Source organism: Atractosteus spatula, chromosome 1 (genome assembly GCF_055471065.1).
Source record: "Atractosteus spatula isolate fAtrSpa1 chromosome 1, fAtrSpa1.hap1, whole genome shotgun sequence".
NCBI lineage: Eukaryota > Metazoa > Chordata > Actinopteri > Semionotiformes > Lepisosteidae > Atractosteus > Atractosteus spatula.
In genome coordinates, this window is record NC_142706.1 from 38,196,096 (window position 1) to 38,219,329 (window position 23,234).

General features: G+C 36.3%; 1 protein-coding gene across 1 annotated transcript in view; it reads left to right on the top strand.

Annotated features, from left to right (window-relative positions):
• sorcs2 (sortilin-related VPS10 domain containing receptor 2) overlaps nt 1-23,234 on the top strand; it is a 369,722-nt gene that overhangs the window by 285,964 nt on the left and 60,524 nt on the right. The window contains exons 4-6 of the mRNA XM_088918653.1: nt 14,207-14,371; nt 17,299-17,372; nt 22,009-22,073. Of these exons, the coding sequence (XP_088774779.1) occupies nt 14,207-14,371; nt 17,299-17,372; nt 22,009-22,073 (304 nt within the window). The remainder of the gene's footprint in view (nt 1-14,206; nt 14,372-17,298; nt 17,373-22,008; nt 22,074-23,234) is intronic.

The following is a 23,234-nucleotide window of genomic DNA, read 5'->3' on the forward strand; positions in this document are numbered from 1 at the left end:
AGCATTCTGTTGAACTCATTGCTGCATGGGAAACCTTGGTTACATGAATTGACAACAAATTAAAAGAATGTATTTGCGTGCAGTCCCATAACCAGTGCAGGCCTTAAAGGAGAGAGGCATAAGAAGCCATTGTCTTCATCAAGTAATACGACTGGGTGTTTTGGCCAGAACAGGAGCCCCAGGCCATAGCAGTATCAACATCATGTTCAAACTGCTTGTGCCACCTATTACCGGTTAAAAGAGTGAAAACTGTTTTTACCACTTCTAATAAGCAAGTCCATCATCTACCCCTGTGTATTGTAAGATTTAAAATAATTCTACTAGCTTCATTAAAACTATCCATTTGTTTATTTCACTGAATTAATTTTATGGGCTGCACCTTTGAGTTCAATGAGTCTGTGGAAACTAATGAATCACACTGTGACGCCTGTTTACTGAAGGTATGAAACAAAATCACGTGCTTTAAAGGCATACAAAATCATCTCTACAGTACCTCGTTTGTAAATATTCAACATTGACAGAGGACATGGCAAGTAAGAAAAACAATAATTCAAATATCAGAAAAGGCAAAACAGTGTAAATAAACACTGATTTTAGTTAACTAGTCAGACAGGAGGTAAGCTCTCATTTTACTGTTTAAATCTTTTATTTTCGTTTGTTTTGATCCTTGATATGCTTTTCCCTCTGTGCTCTTGTTATATTTTCCTTGCTTCTTGCAACAATTTGCTCTTCTTTTTATGGTAATCCACAAACAGAATCTCAGAGCCAGGACCAAAATTTGACACACCAGCTCCCTGTACCAGATCTGTGAGTGTGTAATGGTCAATTATGTTAAAATATATTAAACCCAAAAAATCTTCAGAGGGGTATCTTTCTTTTTCACCACACTATATTTCTGACTGACTACAACCCAACACGTTACATTAAAGTGTTATAACAAAGTTAAGCCTTAAGCCTTAACAGTTATCAATGAGAGGAGGCAATCGAGCCCATCCAGCTCAATTGATCGGAAGATCTCATTCAACTGTTTTTTTTAACAGAAGCTTTGGTAGATACAGTAAGTTGTTCCAGAATTCCACAGTTCTGAAGTAGCATTCTAAAAATACACTTTGCAGAAAGGCATGTGGTAAAAATCATGACCTTTCATTGCTTACTTTCACAATGTGTAAACCAGTGCAGAAGAAACTACCTTCTGCATTATCATAAACAAAACACTACATTTCTATGTTTTACTGTTCAATATGGAAGGGGTTCTGAAATATACTTTAGTGACAAACTTGCCTGCCGCTCTCCTTTACTACCATTTCCCTCAGGGAAACATCTATGAACAAGAACCACTTTTATGCAGTACTGTAGTTGGGTTTGTGTTAATATAAGAAGATCATGACATAGTTATGTAAAACAACTATGCATTTTATTTTCAATTTGTTTCTTAAGAAAGTACTTGTTCAGGTTATGACTAAAGAATCCCCAATAAAACGTAGATAATTCCACTTTTCACCTCTTTTGATATCCATGTTAGTTTTTTCCTATACTTTGGGACATTTCAATCTGAATCATTCCATTTTGTTCACGAAGCTCTCGCACCGTAAAATTAAACCTTCCAGGCTTTTCGGCTACCACTCAATAAACATGCCGGGTTTCAATAGAGGTGTTTTGATGAGTGGACCATGTTATGATGGTGGCTGAGGAGTGCAATAGACAACTGCAACACAACCATTAAAAGAATAAGCTCTTTTCTTTTGCTTTATATCTATTAGTTAGCACTGTTCTTAAAAAGCAAACGTGTATTAATCTCGTTATCTGTTATCAGATGTGTCATACAAAAACACAAAGGTTGTTTTAGATCGGTGGTTCCCAATCCTGGTCCCTGTGACCCACACACTTTTTTGTTTTTTATACCAGCTGAGCCCTCCACTACACAATCAAAATCTCATTGACTTGATGATAATAAGATTAATTTGAGCTGTGTGTTCCCAGCTGTTAAAAATGTTGATTCTTTAACCATTGTAATTTGGTGAGTGAAATAGAATCCCAAACTTGTGACTAGAAACAAAATGCAAATATTCCATGAAGCAACTTCTTAGATCTAGTGAGGCTTCAATTATCTAATTGGAATGAAAACCAAAAGGTGTGTGGATCACCAAGACCACTGCTTTAGATCAAACATTCTTAAAATATGCCAGTGTATGTTCGGTGCGCTGAAAACTGTTGGTATAGCAAATGGTTGCATGCAAACCGATTTTGAGCACTGCTCAAAAACAAGATGGAAAAGCATGTTTCACATACAAGTGACTGTAAGTGACTGTCCAGGTGATAAATAGGTATTACAGGCCTTGCCATTTCTGTAATACTTCTTTTACTGACTTCCAAAGAACTGGAGGTCACTGAAGAGAAATTGTACTCTTATTTCCATATAGGAAAAGACCACGGTTCAGAGGGGAAGGACCACATTCTTTTATAAAATACTACTCTCTAGGCTTTTAATCATAAGCAGTTTTTGAGTGAGTATGAAAGAACTTAAGAGCCCTCTGTGGTGCAAGTAGCAGACTAAAAAATCTAGTTTTAGTAGTAAACCACATATAGTATGCACTGTATGTGTATAGTGAAGCTGTACAAATTTAACATAAATTAAGTGGATAAATAACATTCCAAATGGAGATCTGAATTGTATCCATCCTTCCCTGCTTATAGCTATAGTATAGGTCTAGGGTCCATTAAAAATATTACTGTATATACTGTATGTGACACCTCTTAATAACCTTACCTGCAAAACAGTATGGCCCTATTGACTGAACAAGCATGTAAAAGGTTGCCTGACGTATTGTATGTTATTCCTCTCCTCAGCAAAAACAAAAATTCTGTAGCACTGGATGACAAGGATCTCGGTCACTGACAGTGCTGGCCAGGGGAAATACTGTAATTTTTGTATGCTAAAATTACTGAATGCAAACATACTACATACTGTATGATGTCAATTATGCCATTGGCAATGTGGGCACAATTAACAGATTTACAATAGATGGTATAAGCAAATGCATCCACCATGCTAATCAAATAGTCAGTGAGGTATGACAGGAGGTTTTCACTTTCTCTCCCACCTGATGCTTATCTAATTTGTTCTTAGAATGCAGGCAGAGAAGCTTTCTTCCAGTCTAAGACGACCCTAAGAAAAATGAGTCCTCAACTCATTCTACCATTCAAGCACTGGGAACACTGTTTTACTGCAAGATATTACAGCTTAATGTGGGGTTTAATTGAAGCTGGATTGTATATTTTAACACAACACCATTTAATGTGTTAAAGGTAGCTATATCGTATTTGGCAGTTTTGCGTTAGCAGTGCAATTACAGATAATCGTGCTTAATTTGGATTAGGGAATACGATTTTTGAGATGCAACCTCACCTTTTTGTGTCAAGAAAAGATCTGCACAGATGAATGGGTTATTCATTCCAGCACAACACCTTCTGTTTGCTTTGCTTTCCCCATATGATACCACAATTTGCGCACATAAAATCATATATGATTTATTGGCATTAATTATATTGACAAAGCTGTGCATTGCAAAAGAATTTAATTCTTTACACAAGCTTCCAAGAAACAAGTAAATTATTTACTGGGAACTCAAACAGCCTATTTGTTTCATAGCACTGAAATTATATTGTTTTAGCTTTGCCATACATAAACTCTGTTGGCATATTGTTTCAGCTTGGTAAATAGCTATGAAATGTTTTGTACTATGCAAGGAAAATTGTGTCCCCAGATGGTTTCGATGTTATGTTCTGCAATGTGTAGTAGGGTAATGTTTGACATAATTGAACTAAACTTATTAGAAAAGTATATGACACAAGTGCTTAAAAATAACCTGTCATTCAGACCTTCATATCAAGGTTTACTCTCTTTAGAAGCAGTCACCATTAAATGAATGTGTATCAGTTACTTTCAATAACGATAAGTGATAATTGAATTGTGCAGGCAGAACTGAATGTTGCACAAGTTGGCCTTGTCAAAGTCTCATTCTTAATTCCATGTGGCAGGACTGGGCTGGAGCCTTATGTAGGCCATTGTAAGGTCATATGCAATGTGTAACTGTATATTTATACATCTTAAATTAAGCATGTTTCACTCTGCCTTGTATGAATTGACAAAACACTTGGAGCTCAGACCTTTACTCTGTACTACTCTGTGGCTGAATATAAAACAAATACATTTTGACAGGTACAAGTTACATAGTGTATCATTTGTTTTTAAATACGACTTAAGCAAATTGGTCATGTAGCGCCCATAATTCAGTGTTGAGTTTACTTATGGATTTTGAACCAAAGCGTATACAGTTTAACTTAAGCATGCTTTGACATTGTAATAAAAAATACAATCTTACTCATGTCTATATGATTCTTAAACAGATCTCTAGAATGTGTTCATAATTGTACATCTTTTAAAGTAAGCCTTCTTCAAAAAGAACATACAGTATGAAGGGGAGATGTAGTTAAAACTGCACATTATTAAACTGGATGTGAAGATACAGTATGTGGGGTGTTGTCACAATCTGCATACATTGCTATGGGGGTTGTTTTCCATTTAAAACAGTAATAGGTAGCCTACAAGAGTGAGTAAGCAATGAAATAGCAAACACACTGCTGCTGTGTCAGGGAAACAAGTGTTTATTGTAGAGAACCTTCCCAAACAAGACAAGCCTGAAGAGTATAGGTTAAGACAGAATGTGGAAGAGGTTCGGCAATAGTAAAAGCAAGAGGGAAAAGTCCAAGTGAAGTACTAAATAATTGTGAGTTGTGAATAGTTGATCTGAGAAGAGGGAAAGCTTGGACAGGTCGTCATGTTATTGATTACAACCCCCGTTTCCTGGATATGATGTGAGAAGTGCAAGTGCAAAGAATCCATTCACCACTCTGTGGAGTGCATTTTAAGGAGCATTTGAATTGTTGTGGCAGCTATGATGAGTTTGGTCGTGACTGGCAATACTGCTCCAACCCTTTGGACCCTGGCTTGTTCTGGGAGGTACCTGTGGCAGGGCTGAAGTGCCACACAACCTTTCCTGAAGTGGTTGAGCTGGTACCAGAAGTCTCCAACCCAGGCTTGGAAGCCTAACATGAGAGAACAGTTGCTCGCTGACACCGAGGAAATGTGCGATGAGTACATTTCCTTGTGTTCATGTGTGATGGGCTAGTGCCTAGAGGGGAAGAGAACCAAAAGGGAAAGTACCAGAGATAAAGCCAGTTCCAGATGCACAGCCAAAGGAGCAGCTGTGCTTACATAATGAGGAAGTCACAGTTCCACAGCCCCACATGTTCCTTCAGTGACCAAGCAACCCAGGTCCAACCACTGATTTTCAGTGTATGGCACTTGCAGGAGCAGCTGGAACATCAGCATGATGCTTTCTGCAGTCAGAAAATGCACCTCTTTGAGACTCCCTTCCCTGGAATACTAATCACAGAGCCAGCAAGGTGCAAACACTGAGAAAACTGTGCCAAGAGTGCACCAAATTGATTCGCAAAGGAAGGACCTGGAGTCCAAGGTGGCCATCTGAGAAACACAGATCAGCTAGCAGCAGTCCAACCAGCCTGAAAGCAAAAACTTACTTCAAATAATTGGGGAAAAAAGAGTGAATTGTAAAAGTCTCAGGGCAGTGACAACAGTCTTCAGATATGCCATGTACTGTAGGTTACGGTTATCCTCTGCATGTTCAGTAAAGAGGTGGAAATGAAGAATGAGGGAGTCTAGAGGAAGACTCTGCATTCCCAGGTACTTGCAGAGAAAAGAGTTTCAGGAGAAAACTCTCTTTACAGAAACCCTGCTGGAGACTAACCAGAGGGAGGGAAAGGAAAAACAGAGGAAAAGATCTCCACATACAAGAAGGAATTCTGCAACGAAACATACAGATCCATGGTGTTTTGTTGAAACTATGGGAAGTCCTCGAGGCACCGATACCTGCTGAAAGAAAGTGTCAAACGAAGACACAGTGCCACAGGTCCTCTCAGACTGCAAAGCGTATTGTAGAACAGCAACTGATGCAGTGGCAGAGGAGGATGAGTGAGGCTCTTCAGAACGTTTTCCAAATCCCCTTTGATACAGAGCAGAATCATTCAGGAATAATTCGGTAATTCAAGATGAAAGCACAGAATTCTCTCAGCCAGTCCACCAGAGGAACACTAAACTAACTGATTCTGTTTGAGGAGGTAGAATAGAATAGTCTCAGATCAGTTTATAGACAGAGTGTATGCAGTGCAGAACCCTTCTTTTTCAACTGAAGGCGCTTTGGAGGACTTGAGGAGAAGGAGGAACCAAGACAGCTAAAGACTGGGTTTTGAGCCAAGATAGTGGCTTCTTCCCAGAGCCTTCCTTACCTTGCTACATCCCAGTAGTACTGTTTATAATGAGGAATAAAGATAAAAAATTCAACAAATGAGTTTCAGTATTAGAACATATAGCAATTGTTGTATTTTTAATGCCTCTTGGTATATGATACATTTTGTTAGAATGAGTAGTTTAGTTGGTGTGGAGATCCAACTGATTCAAACAGTCCAAATAGCTCTGCAGGCCTGTATAGGTTTACCTGGCATATAATGTGCTGTAAAATTGTGTCTCATTTTTACATCGAAACTGCGTGTAGATGTTTTCTAGATAAAGAGTTCTGCCAATAATGAAATTATTAAAGAGTATGAGTAAGAAACCCCTGGGCTATTATTATACCAAAAATAGGTGTACTGTATGCTTTAGAAGGTCACTTCATTCCTTGAATGTGTTTCAGTAATGTTCCATAGCTCATTCTTGTCATTCATTTTAAGGCAAAACCTTAACAATAATTAATATTTATGAAGTTGTCTTATAATGATGAATATTACATTGATTTGTAGCTGCATTTTAGAGGGCTGTTAGGTCAGGCTGAGGAAAATTTGTATATGTTGTGTATTTTAATTAAAGAAAAAAGCAAGAAAAAAAGAATGGAATTTAATGTTTTTGTTATTCTCTCTTTCTGTTATACCGACTCAATGGGAGTGATCATATTACTGTATGAGGAGTGGATGTCACATTGACTTTGTAATTAATTTATTGAAAAGCACTTCTGTGATTGAATATGATAAGAGGCTTGACTTGGCACAAGTTTCTGAGATGTTCAGAATCTAGGTCATTGCAGCTAGCAGTGATATGGAAAACTTTGCTTCAAATTGCCAAACTGATATGTTGTTCATCTTACAAGAGGCATGTTCTAATTTTTGATTGAAAAAACATTTAGTTACAATTTAACCAGGCTACATTAATCTCGGTGGTGTCCTTTTTGAGTTCATTTTGACTTATATCTGTGATGAGTTGATGAATTTTAATGTGTTTTTTCCCAGATGTCCCATATTAAAATAATTGATTCTTGTTTGTGAATATTAGGTTCTTAATACACCCTATTTTAAAATGTCTCTTTTTGCATATTGGAATTTTTTTTACAGATGTATTACTGTTTAAATACTTAATGCATGCATGAATGACAGTAGCTCTGTAACAATATTTACTCCATAAGAGGTCAAAATTAGATGGGTGTCTAGCGTTTCAGTGGTGAAAAAGCTCCTGTGGTCAAAAGGGGAAGATGTACTGTAACAGTGTGGCCTGATCATCCAGATTCAATTTGTAAAGCACAAAGTTTTCAGTAGAATGTAAAATGAACATTTTGTAGGGAATGACTGTCTTGAAAACATATTTTTCCCTTCAAAAAGTAGTTCCTTACAAGGAGGTCATCTTACATCCTCAGCTTTAGCTAGTTTCTGCTGTGTACTAGACCATCTTGCTGCTGTGTTATTTTCTACTCTAAATAAGAACATACAGTAGTTGGTCAACTGAATGAAATAAAGTCACTCCTTTTATTGCATCAATACCCAGATTACAAACTTGCTATTGGAAACAGTATTTTCTGACTGATATTTCTTGCATTTTAAGCACTTATTTATAGCGATTTTCATTTCAAAGACCCCCAGAGTTCCTTACATACAGAAGGGGATTTCATCCATCGATGAAGTGCAGCACCCACCTGGTTGATGCACAGCAGCCATTCTGCATCAGCAACCCCTCTCCACAGCAGATCGAGCAGAGAAGTTAAAAGTGACTCAATAAATTGAATTCATTTTAGATTCTGTGCAATCCCAGAGTGGAATTCAGCCAGGACACCAAGGATAAATCCCTTACACTTCTGAAAATGATCTTGAATTACCTCAATTTATGGTTTCTTCCAAAGGACCACACCTCCTACAGCACAATGGTACTGTATAATTGGTTTAGAAGTTCTGATGGAGAGGAAAGAGTCCATTAACATCTTCCTTAGATGTCCTTTATTCCAATGCAGACCAAGTCACGTATCTTCTGAGTTTTGCCGAGATCAGAACAGAGGGAGGTAATGTAGGTGCCACTTTTTAAAAGTGCTGCACATTAGAAGAGTATAATGTGTTCATCTGGATCTTTCCACAAAGGTTAAGGTTTCAGCATGTCGACTTTTACTGTGTGTATTCTATGTATTTTGGGAAAGAGAGCATGAATGTGTTCATTGTTTTAATGGATAAAATGAATGTACCCTTGCCATTTGATTTAAATAATGGATTTCGCATATTAAAATATTATTATTATATTATAAATATTATATTATACATATTAAAATATTAAATGAGATTTTGCATATTAAAATGAGAATTACAATCAACATACAGTATACATTTTACAAGGACACTCAGTTTTTGTACTTCTTTCACTTAATGACAATTTTTGGTAGATCTAGGAATGTAAGATGTCTAAACACATGGACAGGGTCCTCCACTTATCACTTGAGCCCTACAATCAAAGTGATTCTCCTTGAATAACTTGAATTATTGCCAGCAAGTTATAGTAAGTTGTTAGTTAAGAACCTTTTCATTATAATTAATGTAACTGTGTGGAAAAACAGTGACAGTTTTGATTCTTCTGTCACCAATGTTTAAAGGTTTAAAAATCTCAATCAAGTCTTAAACTGTTGCCTTTAAAGTATAATAATATGTAATAATAATAATTATAATAATAATTGCTTACACTTATATAGTCAATAATATATTATTGACACTCCACTCAATGCACTTTACAGGTAATGGGGACTCCACTCCACCACCACCAATGTGCAGCATCCACCTGGATGATGCGACGGCAGCCATAGTGCGCCAGAATGCTCACCACACATCAGCTCTCAGTGGGGAGGAGAGCAGAGTAATGAAGCCAATTCATAGATGGGGATTATTAGGAGGCCATGATTGGTAAAGGCCAATGGGAAATTTGGCCAGGACGCCGGGGTTACACCCCTACTCTTTTTGAGAAACGTCCTGGGATTTTTAATGACCACAGAGAGTGCAGTACTTCTTGCAATCATTCATTATACAGTAATTTGTACTTATGGTATCCCCACACGTAAAATTAAGTGTAGTTTCCCTGTTTTGAGCCTCCTCTGTGACATTTGCAGTATGTTCTTTTTAGACTAAGATTGTTCAGCACCAAATGCACTTTTCATGCACAAATTTTTGTCATATCTGGTCTCACTGAGGTACAGCTCCCCAGCTTTTACACATAAATCCAAGAAATATAATTGATCAGAATACTCTTCGCTTTTTCTGTACATTGTGAAACATTTTAAAACACTAAAATGTGTTACGCTCAAAATTTAATTAAAATTTCTCAACAATATTTCTGAAAATGGACAGTCTTTTTATTTTCTATGACAGATCAGCATACCAGATTTGCCAAAACTATCTTGTGTGGTTTTGGGCAAGCTGTGAGTATTTGATTTTTTTTCTATTTCAAATCTGCCAGACGATGATCAAGGCCAATTTGGCTATTTGAATGAAAAAAGGAGCAGCCTGTAGTATTTGTAGGGATTTAAGCCAATTTAATCATAGTCATCTTTCTTATTCTTCCTAAAATAGTATATATGTTTTGCATTTTTATTCAAATTTCCTATTATTTACTTTCTTTCTTCTGAAAATATGAATATCCGATGCTCCATTCGTACCACTTTTTATTTCAACAGCCAAAATGTATGTTTCATACAGCATATGATTTGAAAAGACCAAAACAATTGTAATTATCTAGTGCTGAATTCAGAGGTTTTAAAATTTTCAGAAAAGTTTTAAAATTTTGTAGAAAATGGAATTCTGCTTTCTTAATTAGAAGATTATTTTCTTGGATTTTCTCTCTTATGGTGCAGTGTATCTAGCTATAACTATATCAAGTCAAATAACAATGTACTGTATGTGATCCTTTTACTCGTAATTAAAACTTTAAAACTCCAAAAACAACTTTCACAAAACATTATGTGAATTTATGTCCATATTACGATATTAATATTAATATCTAATGGAAGTATAGTATTTTGTAGTGACAGTCAAAAAACAAACGTTTCTTGTTTGACTTTATATTGTTGGGTGCTTTTGCCATTTCTTTTCTAGGCGATCCAGAGCCCCTGTACGCTTCACTCTAAAGGGAAATTAGAGGCTTTCTTCACACTGATTGATAAATAGCACCACCTAGAGGAAATTTTGAGGAAACCGGTCTGGTTTGGGGAATATAATAGTCTTGCTGTAGTCTAGCCAAGTGCTTAGTTCTCATTGCCAAGTAAGAGCATTCAACCTTGCTGACCTCCTTAATCCAATTACACTGGCTTGGTCGAACCCATTTCTAATATTCTATAGAGTCAATAGGTCAAGGTTATTTATCCTACAGGTTTTATTTTTGATAGTCTTGTGAAGATGGTTATCCATACACCTAAGAGTACGTGTTGAGACAAAGCACAGCTCTACAGTTAATCTACTTTACAATCATGTCTTTGTCCTTGATTAACATTTTATGCATCACTCCCTTTCTTTCAGTGCTTTACAATATTTCCACTGTTCCTTGGTTTGCTGATTCCCCAAACCTACTATGTGATTATCCATGCATTTAAACGCATTCACAAGGCTTTTTATATCCCCCTACAATGATCAACCTTGACATCTCTCGCTTTAACTTTGATTTCTGTGTGGCACTCCATGTTTGTTTCATCTAGAACCACGGTAGTATCATTAAACTGCTGTTTTCCACTGGCTACGTTCAGGTTAAGTTTGGACAGTCACATGATCTAGTCAGTTACTCTTTGCAAAATGTCAATGTGCCTCTTCCTTGCCTTTTTAATTCACAACAATTCAGGACCATAGTAGGCCATTTAAATATAAGAAATCATTCTTGATTTAAATCACAAGTGCTTACTGGGAAAAGGAACTGCAATGTGCAGTAACTGTGATCATCATAATAAATCCTCTGTCATGCACACTTGTTCGTTCATGGTTCATGAAACATTGTTGCTGTTAGTTTAGAGGAGTAAATCCTTTTGAATATTTATTTTAAGCACATTCATGACATGGCTAAATAAGGAAGACTTTATTTATATGTTTTCTTGTAAAGATTGTTGACGATTCACATAAAATGTTGTGGTTAAAATGAATTTTTCAATGCTGAGCATTACTGGATATTAATCTGGATTATAATTGTTGATACAGTATATTATTTTGAAACAAGGAAAGAGTTTTATTTGTCATGCCACACATGGCTCAAATAATCTAACCATCTTCTGGGTAATACTTAACACAGCAAAGATTATGTTAGTTAAAAAAAAATATAGTGCTCTCTCTACTTGGAAAAAGTGGAATATCTTGATGTGCTTATTTTTAACATGTTTAAATGTTACATTTTGTGGGGGTATTCCCCCATTAGCTCCAATTATTTAAATTTAAGTTCTGGGTTGTGTGCCTTTCATTTAATTATTGAAATCATCCATAAAACTCACCAAAAAGTTGTGTTTACATTCTATCGAAAATATTTTGGTATTATTTAATTTGTTTATGTGATTGATTATTTTCAGGAATTGTATTCTAAATATAATATATAACAGGAAATAACCATATGTGGTATTATTTAATTTCCTTTAAAATAAATATGCTAATTTTCTGTACCCTTTAGGTGCCACTTAACAAACACCCTATAAGGAATATATACAATATTTTTATCATTTTTGAGACACCTGTCGTAATAATGCTTCACAAGGACAATTTTGACAACATTTCCAAGCGTAAGCAGTGATTATCTTAGTAATAATTATTTATAAATGTGAAAGAAAAATTATCTAATCTTTTTAAATATTTAGTAAGATTTGAAAATTAAAAATGAATCTAGAAATTGTTATCATTGTATGAGCATACTGTATCGCGTCAATGCGTTAAATTCCTGTTCGCAATTCTTATAATTTTTTTCCGGGTTCTTCTACAGTACTTCAAGTTGTAGCATGGTATTTTGTTTCAGTACAGTTTCTTGTGCTTTTATCCCACAGCTGTCGCATTTTCAATCAGGATACATTGAGGGGAAGTTCACAGCCAGGGAGACATTAGTAACTTCCGTGGGACATCAGTTGGAGAATGTGAGACAGAGTGGCTATCCTATGGTTTGGAATAATTATATTTTGCATAGCTGTCCCTTGGCTTAGTTTGCACATTCACCTCTTTTTAGGTGTTTGTGAAAGGAAACACTGTAAGCCAGCTGATGAATTAATGGGGGCTTTAAATTGAGGAATGAATTCACCAGAGGCAGAAAATAAATCACCTTTTTTTCTGACAATGGCCTGCTTAACTGTCCATAAACTAGGGGAGGTAGTGTTGGGGAATTAGTATTCCACACAGATACGTTTGAGATTACAGTGCGATTTCTATTTACTTCTCTAGAAAGGAAGCAGTCTCACATGAACAGCTCTGTCAGGAAATTTAATAGAATAAATAACAAAGGGAGTGTTTAGTGTGTGGGTTGCACCAAGGGCTTTTAATTATATGAATTTTGTTCTGATAAATTTGGGGAGAAAGGGAAGAAGAATTACCTTCAATACAAAGTGACAATTTCATAAAGAAGTAAAAAGATTGTTGAGTTTTTAATTAACTTTGAAGCTCATAAAGATGTTTAGAGGATGCTATTTTTAAATTGCAGAACATTTTACATTGGAAATTGCTGTTGTATAAGTGACTAGAGCACAAGTTTTGTTTTGTGAATGCTGATCTTATAGAACTGGTGCCTTCACAGCTGGAAGACATACAGTATCTAAAATTTTAGACACATCAAGTTAGTTTCTTTTTAAAATAATTGATTTGTTCAGTTAAATATCCCTATCAACAGTCTTGTTTGTCATTGCCAACAAGCAATGCAATGTTACTGAATATAAAAGAGCTGTAAAACTACAGAATACATTAAGGGTAAGCCTTTATGTACATTTTGTCTTTGAAAACAATGTTATAGGAGTGTCTTTTTCACTTGCTGACATTTTCTCTGTTTGATTTGCAAAGTTACACTCTCTGCATCTCAGTTTTGAATGACATACACATAGTATGATGACACGCATGATAAGCAGTACAGTACCAAGAGCCTTCAGGACTGTTTTGCCTCTTTTCATCATCTCTAGCATTCGCTGCAGACAATAGAAGCTCGCATGGATACAATACTTCAGATTGAAACATTTGCATTTTACAAATAATGGAAAAGTACATTTCAGAATGTGTAAAGTTAAACTAACACTCCATAGAACAGAAAAAATGAGACGTATATAATTACATGAATGTGTGGAAGCCCTTTTATTTTAAAGTTATACTGTACCTACTGGAAGACCATACAAAAAGATTAATTTTGTGTGGTGCAGTGTGACACTGAAGGCTTTTGTGCTGTAGAAGAAAAACAATTTTGTTTAAAAAAATACAAAAGAATCAAATTAAAGAACAAAACAAGAGCTTTGTGATAATGTTTCAGACATATTGATACTGTATATCAGCTACTGTATACTGTAAATCTAGACTGTAACTCAGAAAAAAGGAAGGAGGAAAAGACCTGGACTCAAGAATTGATCTTCCTCAAATGGGCTCAGCTGTTAACAAGACTGTGCTCATCTATATGGAACCTGAGGCATCTGAGTCACGGTTCACTGATAACTTATACAATGAGAATTAGGAATTTGGTTGCATTGTAATGCCAATCAATCAGTCAATCAGATAGCTCTAGGGAGACAGCACTGCAGCTAATTACCCAAATGAGAGCGGCTTGCCAAATAACTCTTTTTTTTTCCCCACCATTGTGCTGCGTGTCATAAGCATCTCTGACCCGGGATCTTTTGTCATCCTTTTGCAGATCATCCTGGTCAGCTCTTCCATCAATGAGCGGGATCAGATGCTGTTCATAAGCACAGACGAGGGAGCCAGCTTTCAGCGACAGCCTCTCTCCTTCACCGTTGAGACTCTCCTTTTCCATCCGAAAGAAGAGGACAAAGTGCTTGCCTACAGCAAAGAGAAAAAGGTAATCTCTCATCCAGCTGAACAGTTCACGAACATCACTCCCTGTGATTTACTGCATGGGGCTGTGTGTGACTTTGGAATTTTTCAAATTCTTATATTGTTTACAGGTCGTGACTAATTTGATGCTTCCGGGACTAGTTGTGGGAGGCAAATGGCGTAGGTGCCTCCCAACGCTGGGTCCCTGGGTTCAATTCCAGATTGGTGTGCTATCTGCATAGAGCATGTTTATTCCCCCTGTGTTCACGTGGGATCCCTTTGTGTGCCCTGGTTTGCTCCCACAGTCCAAAAACATACTGGTAGATTAATTGGCTACTGGGAAAATTGGCCCTGTGAATGTGTCTGTGTGTGCCCTGTGATGGACTGGCGTCTTATCCAGGGTATATCCTGCTTTGTGCCCATTGTTTGTTGGGATAGGCTCCGGCTCCCCTGTGACCCTCAGTTTGTGGAAGAGGACAGAAAATGTTTGGATATACTGTATGGGCCAGTTGCCTATTCAACCTGCTACATTTCAGTTCTTCAGAAGAGGAGCTATGTATCTTCTTGGATGTGGAATAGCCCTGCCTTAAGATTGGACAGATATACCTCATGAAAAAAGAAAGAGAGGTAACTTGAAACCATCCCAGTCATTTAAAAAAAAGTGGAAATTATCTTTAGGAGCCACTGTAAATAACACATGAAGTAATGCTAAAAATATATGAAGTATGAGTTGATAATTCGTTGATTATGAAATAAGCAGCTAAAAACTACTTTGTGAAAATACTTTGTTAAGCACACATTAATTATACAGTAGTGATTTATTAGAGAGAGGAATTTGAATTACAGAGCTATAAAACTGTTTTGATTCAATGGCACATAACCAAGCCTAAAATCTAACAGCTGGTTTATTAGCTAGAAGTTATGTGTTTAGTAATTACTTTATACAGATTATGTGCCCATTGTCAGAATGAGTAATCACAGCATAGTTATATATCAATATCTGCCTATTAGTGTTTTTTCTTTGAACTGTTCTGGTACAAATAAACTCCAGTCTTAGCTGGTAGTAAATATTTTGTAGCTATTACTTGAAAAGATGTCTATTATACAAGCTAGTGAAATTAATGTTTAACAAATGGACAACTAATTCATCTCTTAGCTCAATCAAATTGTGGTCAGTAGATCTGCATTCTACTTTATTATTGTTGGTTGGCGGTCTTGTTCATGCACCAGATGCAATTTCTAGTACAGTGTGTGGTACACTATCTGCTTAATGATTCATGAAGCAGGTTAAAGATATAGGTGCACAAGTAATTTATTAAATCAAGGATTAGGAAAGATGGTAATAAAGCAGGGGCAGAGCTATAATCCACTGACCTGGAAAGGTGAATTTTGGAGTCAGTTGTAAAATAATTTTCTCCTCTAAAGCTTGTTCCAAATGATGAGAATATTCCTAAAAAATCAATAGCTTTTCATTACTGAAAAATCAATATTGCATAAATGAAATATGCGTAAGACAAAAAGGGATAATTGAAAATGGCCAAACGTGTTGAACCAGAAAATCCCATAATGTCTGATTTTGTCTGTTAAATGCACAAAAAAACAATGTCTTGTATTTTCGTGTGTGGTGAAAATTGTAAGCAGTCTCTTTACTTTGGAAATCTAATAACTGTGACTAATATTTTTTAAACAAAATCTTTCCCTTTTTTTTATAAATTCCTGTGTTATTTTAAAAAACTTCGCCTGAGGAAAGGAGACAATACGGTGTCATAGCAGTGCTGCCGTCTCACAGTGTTTGAGTCCTGGGTTCCCATTTGGACAGGGCACCTTCTTTGTGGCATTTGCTTCAGGACTTTTGGTTTCCTTTCTTCTCCCAAAGCTATTTATGCTTTCTAAGACAATTGCTTTCTCTGGTTTTCCCCCATATACTGTATACATAAGTGCCCTGTCATGTAGTCTCATTGAGAGTTTGGTCCCAGCTTCCACCCTATTCCATTCGGAGGGCACAACTGGAAATATTTGCAAGTGCATTTAAAAGTGAGAAAAAGAGGCACTTCTTTTCCCAAAGGGTTGTGGGAGAATGAAACAAGGTTTCTTTCACGAAACAACTTGATGAGTTCCGTGGGTCAGTTAACTACTACTAACTGAACAGCTGAGATGGACCATATGACCTCCTCTCATTTGCAGCCTTTCTTCTGCTTTTGACAGTATGTTCTGTGCTTCCATGCTACCAAACCACAGGTTCTAGTTTGCCAGAACCCTTACTGGGAATAATCAGCTTTTTCATAATTGAAGGTTCAAACGATTGTCCAACTTTAAGACAGAAATGATGGAACTAAGGAAACATATTAACAATGTCTGCTTTCATTGATAAAATCCACAATCCTTTGAAAGCTCTTAGGGGAGCACGGTGGCTTTGCAGTGTGCACTGCTGACTCACAGCTCTTGGGTCCTTCATTCGATTCCCAGCTGGAGTGCCGTCATTGAGGAGTTTAGATTTTTACCTTGTTTGTGTGAAGTTTTTTTTTCTGGATGCTCTGCTTTCCTCCCTCCTATTAAGACTGCTGGATAGGCTAAGTGCAGTCTCTAATTTTTTTATGATTTTGTGTGCCCTGCAACAGACTGGTGTCCCATTAAGGTTGTGGTTACTCCCTATGTCTCCTGGGTTAGTTTCTGACTCTGTGTGACCTTCTTTGGGATGAAGTGGCTAAGTATAGTGGATGAATGTACAGTATAAAACCCCTTAAAGTTTCCTTGAATTGGTTACAAGAGGATGGGCAATTGCTTTGTTTCCCATGTTCCCTGTTGCCTTGTCATGTTTGCTGGCTGATTTCCCTTTTATACAGCTGTTTGCTTTTCATACTAAAATTGCAAGGACTTCAAAACCATCTTACATTAAATATACTGTAACTACATTTTTGGTTTTAATAGCTGCCATTTTATTTCCTACTCCAGCTCTATGTTTCTACAGACCTGGGAAGGAAATGGACTTTGCTGCAAGAAAGAGTAACAAAGGATCGTTTTTTCTGGTGAGTTTGCTGTTTGTGTGATATACAGTAGAGTCCTTTTAGAGTAGTTGTATGTGGAATGAGTTATTCCACATGATAAACTGAGTGGATCAGTATTGTGTGTTCTTATGAAAAGCAGATTTACATCTGAAAGTTCAAGGGTTTTGAATTAAAAACCCTTTGTTTTGGAAAAAAAAGCATTAATGTACTTATGTAATGTATAATGTATAATAGAAGCCTGATAGCATGATATCTAAAAGAGAAATACCTTCAGGAGATGTTTAGCTGTCGGAGCAAACTATAGGTTAAAAGGTGTGTGATCTTTCTGTTTTAAAAATGAATTAAGGTTTTTCAAAGTTAGGTTGGAGTGGAGGAGCTACAGCTACATGATATGACGTTTTATTCTCTGACCATTCTAGTATCTATCTGAAGCCCACATTGACTTAAATTATTTTAAAAATCATCCTTTCTTAATTTTCTAATTTCATTTTCACTGAATAAGCATCACTTCTTTAGTACTGAAATTACCCCATAATTCTCTTAACTCTAAGTGACCAAGTACTTTTGCTGCAGAGCTGCATACTGAAGGCCATTGTACGAGAGATAAAAGGAAAATGAGATACAGTACATGATGACATTTTCAAAAAAATAATTAGGTTTTGGGAGAGCAAAACCAAAATTTATTTTTGCTTTACAGTCAAGAAAGGATAGCCATGCATGTCCAGACCATAAATTTAGCTCCACTATGGTTCAGAATTTACTCAGAAGACAGAAGGTGAGATTGAAGCATTATACAACAAAGATCTGTGGAAAGATGAGATTAAGATAAACCTTTTTCAAAGCGAGGGGAAGATTAAAGTGTGAAGACAAAAAGGGGCTTCTTATGTTCCAAAGAACACTACCTCGTCTCAGGACGAAATGTCATGGTTTGGACATGCATAGCTACTGTATCTGTATTACACACTATATAACTATAATCCATGCGAAAGCAGCTAAACCACATCCGTCTTTAATAAACATGGCAATGCTTCTGCTCTTCAAGTTAACCCTTGGATCCTACTGAAGACGATGGTTAATAATAAAACTGCATACTGTATATTAATATAGGCATATTTTGTAATATTAAAATAGTTTACAATTGAAATACAGTACTGTATCATTAAATAAGTGGGTATTGCAGTGTCTTAATTTGAATTTGTTGATATACATTAGAGAGAAACACACAGGCCTTTTTTTCTTTTAAATGTTTGTCATACTGTATTATAGAGCCAAGCTAGACTACAACTTGCAGTATAACCATTTGTTATGGCCACTATTTTCAGTCTTCAGAGCTTCATATGCTTTAAAATACATAAAGCAACTTGCTTTCAACTGGATTGGTCATGTCTTTCACATGTTTGTTTTTTTTAAGTTTCAAATAATACAGCTGTTATTTGAAATTCTTTACTACATTTTTTTTCCTAGAAATTCTTCCAGACTTTAAAAGAGGAATCTAGGACATAACTGAAGCAGAACATAACTGCGGGTTTTGGAATAGTATATTTCAGAATAGGTGTTTAGAGACTCATAATGTGGTGTAGTCTTTTTGGCACGGCACATAACTTTTATAGGCTTAATTAGGTAAACTAGTTAGTTCATTAAAACAACTTAATTCATTGGTAGAAAAAAGTTGGTAATTTGTGCAGTTTGGCTATTTTGTCAATCAAATTGTGTCAGTATTACACTGACCATCCAAAATAAAAAATACCATACCTTTTGCAAAGAACTAAGCATAGTTTTATTTTTGATGTATACAGTATGTGCCAGGCACATACAACAGTTTAAATTAGAAATCTCCAAAAATATGCTTCAGGAGAAGTCAATAATAAAATGAGAAAAGAAGCAAAATCAGATCTAAACATCCTGCGTTTTCTTCTGCTATTGTTTTATGTAAGCAGGCCTGACAGCAGTAGGTCTTTACTCTTCGATTTGCACCATCTGGAAAGCTCTTTAAAGTTCTCTGTAACTTAAAGCCTAAAAAAAAAACAGAAAGAGTTTAATATTGCTTTTGGAATGCATCTGCAGCCTTGATGGATTTTTCATTCAGGAGCAGAAAGCATGGAAACTTTTTTTGTCTCAATATGATGTGTTTTGTAGATTGAGGTGAGCTGAATTCAAAGAGTATGCTTGCCGAAATACATATGGATACATTTGCAGTAGTCATTGCCTTTTCTGTTCTTATTTTTAAATCGGTTGCTGTTAAATTAATGTTTTCTAAAGCTTAGCTGAATAGGAATTTTAAAACATAAGCATTTGTCCAAGTAAATAAATCATGTAATACAGAGCATTGGGAAGTACAAAAGGCTTTCATTTAATCACAGTCTTTTTTGCTTTGGGGCCAACACTTAGAAGAGTTTTTAATCAAAAGATATTTTTGGCTTTATTTATATTAGTGAATGATTTGGAACGTTATTGCTTTAAATGATCAGAGTGTAAGTTCTCATCCAGTTTAAATGCGAAGTAGTCAGTTTCACAGGAGTTTACACATCCATGTGATTTTTCTTTTACATAGTTTAGGCTAAGATATTTGTACAGTCCAAAGTTAACGTCTACAGTTTCTTTGTGTCTTACACATCATGACTTGTGTGCTTCTCTGGTGCACCGTTTAAATTACTTGATAAATAATACAAGTACCTTCTTTGATTTAGGTTTTCCTTCTTCTGGAACTTACACGATAATAGCAATCTCTGATGTTATAGAAAACAGAAATGCATACAGTATGTGATACATAAAGTACATAACAGTTCAGCACTGGAAAGCAGTCAATATGTGAATATGCAAAGAAACAATGCAGGTATCTTACTTAACTGCATTACTGTAGGGTTTTCAGAACCCTGCAATCAACAGTTCATCAAATCATAGATCAAATAGCTGAATGTCCTTGTTGTTGCTAAAACCAAATACCAAATACCTGCAGTGCTCCTTAAAATTCTGTCTATTGCCTACACATCACATCAGGTCTGTTTTTTTTCATCAAGAAGAATTAATTTTGTTGCTACAGTCCTGTGAAGAATTAACTATAACTTAATTAATAACTTCTCTGCTCTGTGATGTTAGTATTTATCTCTGAGATAAGTATATAAAAATTCTTTCACTTGGCACACTCACAGGGACTGCTTCAGACAGAAGGGAATGTACTGTAGGATTTCTCTGATATAAACAGTAAAGGAAATATCTGTGTCAGAATATCTGACAATAAACAGTGGATGTAGTGGTTTATTGGAAAAGAAAATCTGAGGTACAGACTAAGGACACGACAAACTAAGGAATTCTCATGGCTGGGTAGGTATTTTCCAAAATCATTGTCCTCAATATACAGTATTTCAAAATGCAATACACTCCCATTTATTAGTTGCTAGTAGGGAGAGACATCTAGAAACTCCTGTGAATTTTATTTAAAAATAACCAAACGGGAGACAATGTACATTTTAACTAATTCAAAAGCTACTTATTTAATTGAAAGATAATCTTTTCACTGTCCATGCTTGAAAATATTGCTAATGGTCTGCCTTCAGATGCTCTTTTTTCTAATTTTGCACTACAGTGTTAAAAACATTTATTTCTACGACTGTTGAATGCATTGCCTGCAGTTTGTCAGTATCCCTTTATTGTGTATATATTTTTTCGGTAATGTCCACATAGAAAACCTACATTGTAAGATGGCATGGCAATGCAATGGTTAACATTATTAACTCGCGGCACAGGGATCCTGGGTTCAATGCCTGGGGATTTATCCGTCGGGTGTTTGTACAGCATGTTTTCCCCTTGTTCTTTTGGGTTTTCTGTGGGTGTTTCAGTTTCCTCCCACAGTCCAAAGATGCTGGTAGGTTAACTAGCTTCTCTACAAAAATGCACTGGTGTGAGTGTGTGTCTGTGTGTGCCTGGCCTCCTGTCCAAGGTATATTCTGCCTCGTGCCCATTGCTTACCGGGTTAGGCTCCAGCTCCTCCTTTAACCCTGTACTGCCATTAGTGGATTAGAAAAAGGATGGATGGACCTACTGTATAATGTCAGCTTTCATTTTATTCAAATGTAAGGAAGAACCTGAATACCCCTACAAGTGAGTAAGAGAGTATTTTCAGCACTGTTTTATCAGTTGCAGGGTGTATAGATACTGTGTAAAGCTGAGAGTACATTGAAGAGGGCAGTCAAATAGAGCGTGGTTCTGCTATTTCTGATTCTTTAAAACTATCTTTTTTATGCATTTCTTGTGTTTCTGGCACTTTTCAACACAGTTTTATGCATTGTTGTGCTCTGCTAGTAAGCTCAGTGTTCCTTGCCATATTTTAATTATTTTCTTAGAAGGCGATGTTGAAATCTACCATATGTTTTCATTAAAATTCTCATACTGTGATTTTGTTTGATGTGATAATGAACCGTGTGATAATAAACATCTTATGGTTTTCATTCCTGGTGGGCATTGTAATACACTCTGAAAACACTTTTTATATTTGATTTAATCAAGGGAAAAAAATGCATACAGGTGGTTATGCTGTCAACCACTATTAGGCTGAACGTTCAGCTTATTTATTGGCTGCAAGTTTGTAGTATAGCATTAATATGTGTGAAATGCAATAACTGGCTCATATAAAAGGTATTTTGAATTGTGTGTGTTTTAGGTCTGTGGCAGGAGTTGATACTGATCCTGACCTGGTCCATATGGAAATGCAGGACACCAGTGGAGGTAAAGGCACTTAAACAAAACTGGTACAGCAAAAGATGAAAACTTACAGGACTGTACTCTGTATCATATATTTCTAAAACAAAAAACTTTTTAAAACACAATGTGATTCTAATGTGTTTGTAATCTACTTTTTTGTCTTTGGGCAATATGCATGATAAAAGCCATTTTTCCCCCAAACAAAAGTGAATAAACACAAAAAGAACACAGATGTGCCCAAGTAACAAGTATTGGGTTCATCATGAATTATTAAGGAAAATGCCAGGTTTATTTTTAAATATCCTTATAGTAAAACACTACACTACATGTAATGCATGTAATGCATGTATTCAAAGAGTCTTCTTCAGCAATCACTCACTCATATGGTATTTTATCCTTTCAAACTTTCCAAGCATGAAATCTAAACTACTCTATGTTATTAACACTTTCCCTACCTCGGTCTATAGATATCATTTCATTACACAGGAACAAGTAATAGGTTTATTCCATGCTGAAAAAAGAAGAAAGATGACACAACGTTTCGGCTGTGGAGCCTTCTTCAGGTGTGACACCTGAAGAAGGCTCCACGGCCGAAACGTTGTGTTCTCTTTCTTCTTTTTTTCAGCATGGAATAAACCTATTACTTGTTCCTTTGCAGCCTACGCATGCTGACGCAGCTACCCACCTGAACTATTTCATTACACATGCACTTCATACTGAATCTTCACCACTCTTGCAGCCTCACATTAAAGCAGGATTTATAGAAGGTATTCACATACAGTGTAGCAGTAAGTTAGAAGCTATGCTCTGTCCCTTTACCTTTAAGATAAGATAAGATAAGATCACTTTATTGGCCATATACAATTTCTTGTATTAGGAATTTGTTTTTTTTGCATACACTAACTTGCTCTCCATGAGACACACAGAGAAAACAGACAGGGAGAGAAGCTTGGGGTCAGCCATTTATATGGCGCCCCTGGAGCAGTTGGGGTTAAGGCCCTTGCTCAAGGGCCCAACGGATTAGGATTCCTCTGCCGGTTGCAGGATATGAACGGGCAACCTTCCAGCCACAGGCACAGATCCTTAGCCACAGAGCAACCGCATTGCCCCAAAGGTTAACGGATGCGTTGGCCGGGAACCCAGGTCAACTGCTGGCAGGTAGCTATGCTCACCAAGTACCCATTG